Here is a 638-nt window from a genome sequence, read left to right on the forward strand (position 1 = left end):
GCGCGCACACCCTCTCGCGCCTCCGCGAAGTCGGCGACTCGCGCGGCGCGGTCGGCGACGTGCGAGGGCGTGGCCTGCTGCTCGGCGTCGAGCTAGTCAGGGACCGCGGCACGCGCGAGCCCGACCCCGAGCTCGCCGCCTTCGCGATGGGCAGGATGCGCGCCGAGCGCGTCCTCGTCTCGACCGACGGGCCGCACCGCAACGTCCTCAAGATCAAGCCGCCGATGTGCTTCTCCGACGAGGATGCAGACGCGCTCGCGTCGGCGCTCGACTCGGCCCTCGCGGCGGGCGAGCGCGAGTTGCCGGCCGGGCGCACCGGCGTGCTCCCGCCGGTGCCCGCTCTCCTCTCCTACCTCTGATGGGCGCGCGCGCGCGTGCGCCGCCGCGCAAGAGGTTCGCGCTTCGCGGGCCGCGGCAAACTGTCTTATTACATAGTGCGGGTGCGGGGACAAGGGCTGCTGTCTACTTTCTCTAATTCTCACTTCTGTGTACATTTTGCTGAGCTTTCGAGCATACAGTAGCGCGCGGCCCGAACCGGCGGCGGAGAGCCGTGCGTATAGACGGTGTGTAATCCTACACAGCCCCGAGCGCCGAGGTCAGAGCTCAGACTGCTCTAGTATGTACATGTGTGTGCGCCC

The 638-nt window shown here is 68.8% G+C and overlaps 1 protein-coding gene across 1 annotated transcript; it reads left to right on the top strand.

Moving 5' to 3' along the window:
- On the top strand, positions 1-332 carry EMIHUDRAFT_124186 (hypothetical protein; the record flags this gene model as incomplete). The annotated part of the gene is made up of 1 exon (XM_005768955.1): positions 1-332. A coding segment is annotated over one exon (332 nt), but the record flags the coding sequence as incomplete, so codon positions are not given.
- Between the last annotated feature and the right edge of the window lie 306 nt (positions 333-638).

This window comes from Emiliania huxleyi (genome assembly GCF_000372725.1).
Source record: "Emiliania huxleyi CCMP1516 unplaced genomic scaffold EMIHUscaffold_4383, whole genome shotgun sequence".
Taxonomy (NCBI): domain Eukaryota; phylum Haptophyta; order Isochrysidales; family Noelaerhabdaceae; genus Emiliania; species Emiliania huxleyi.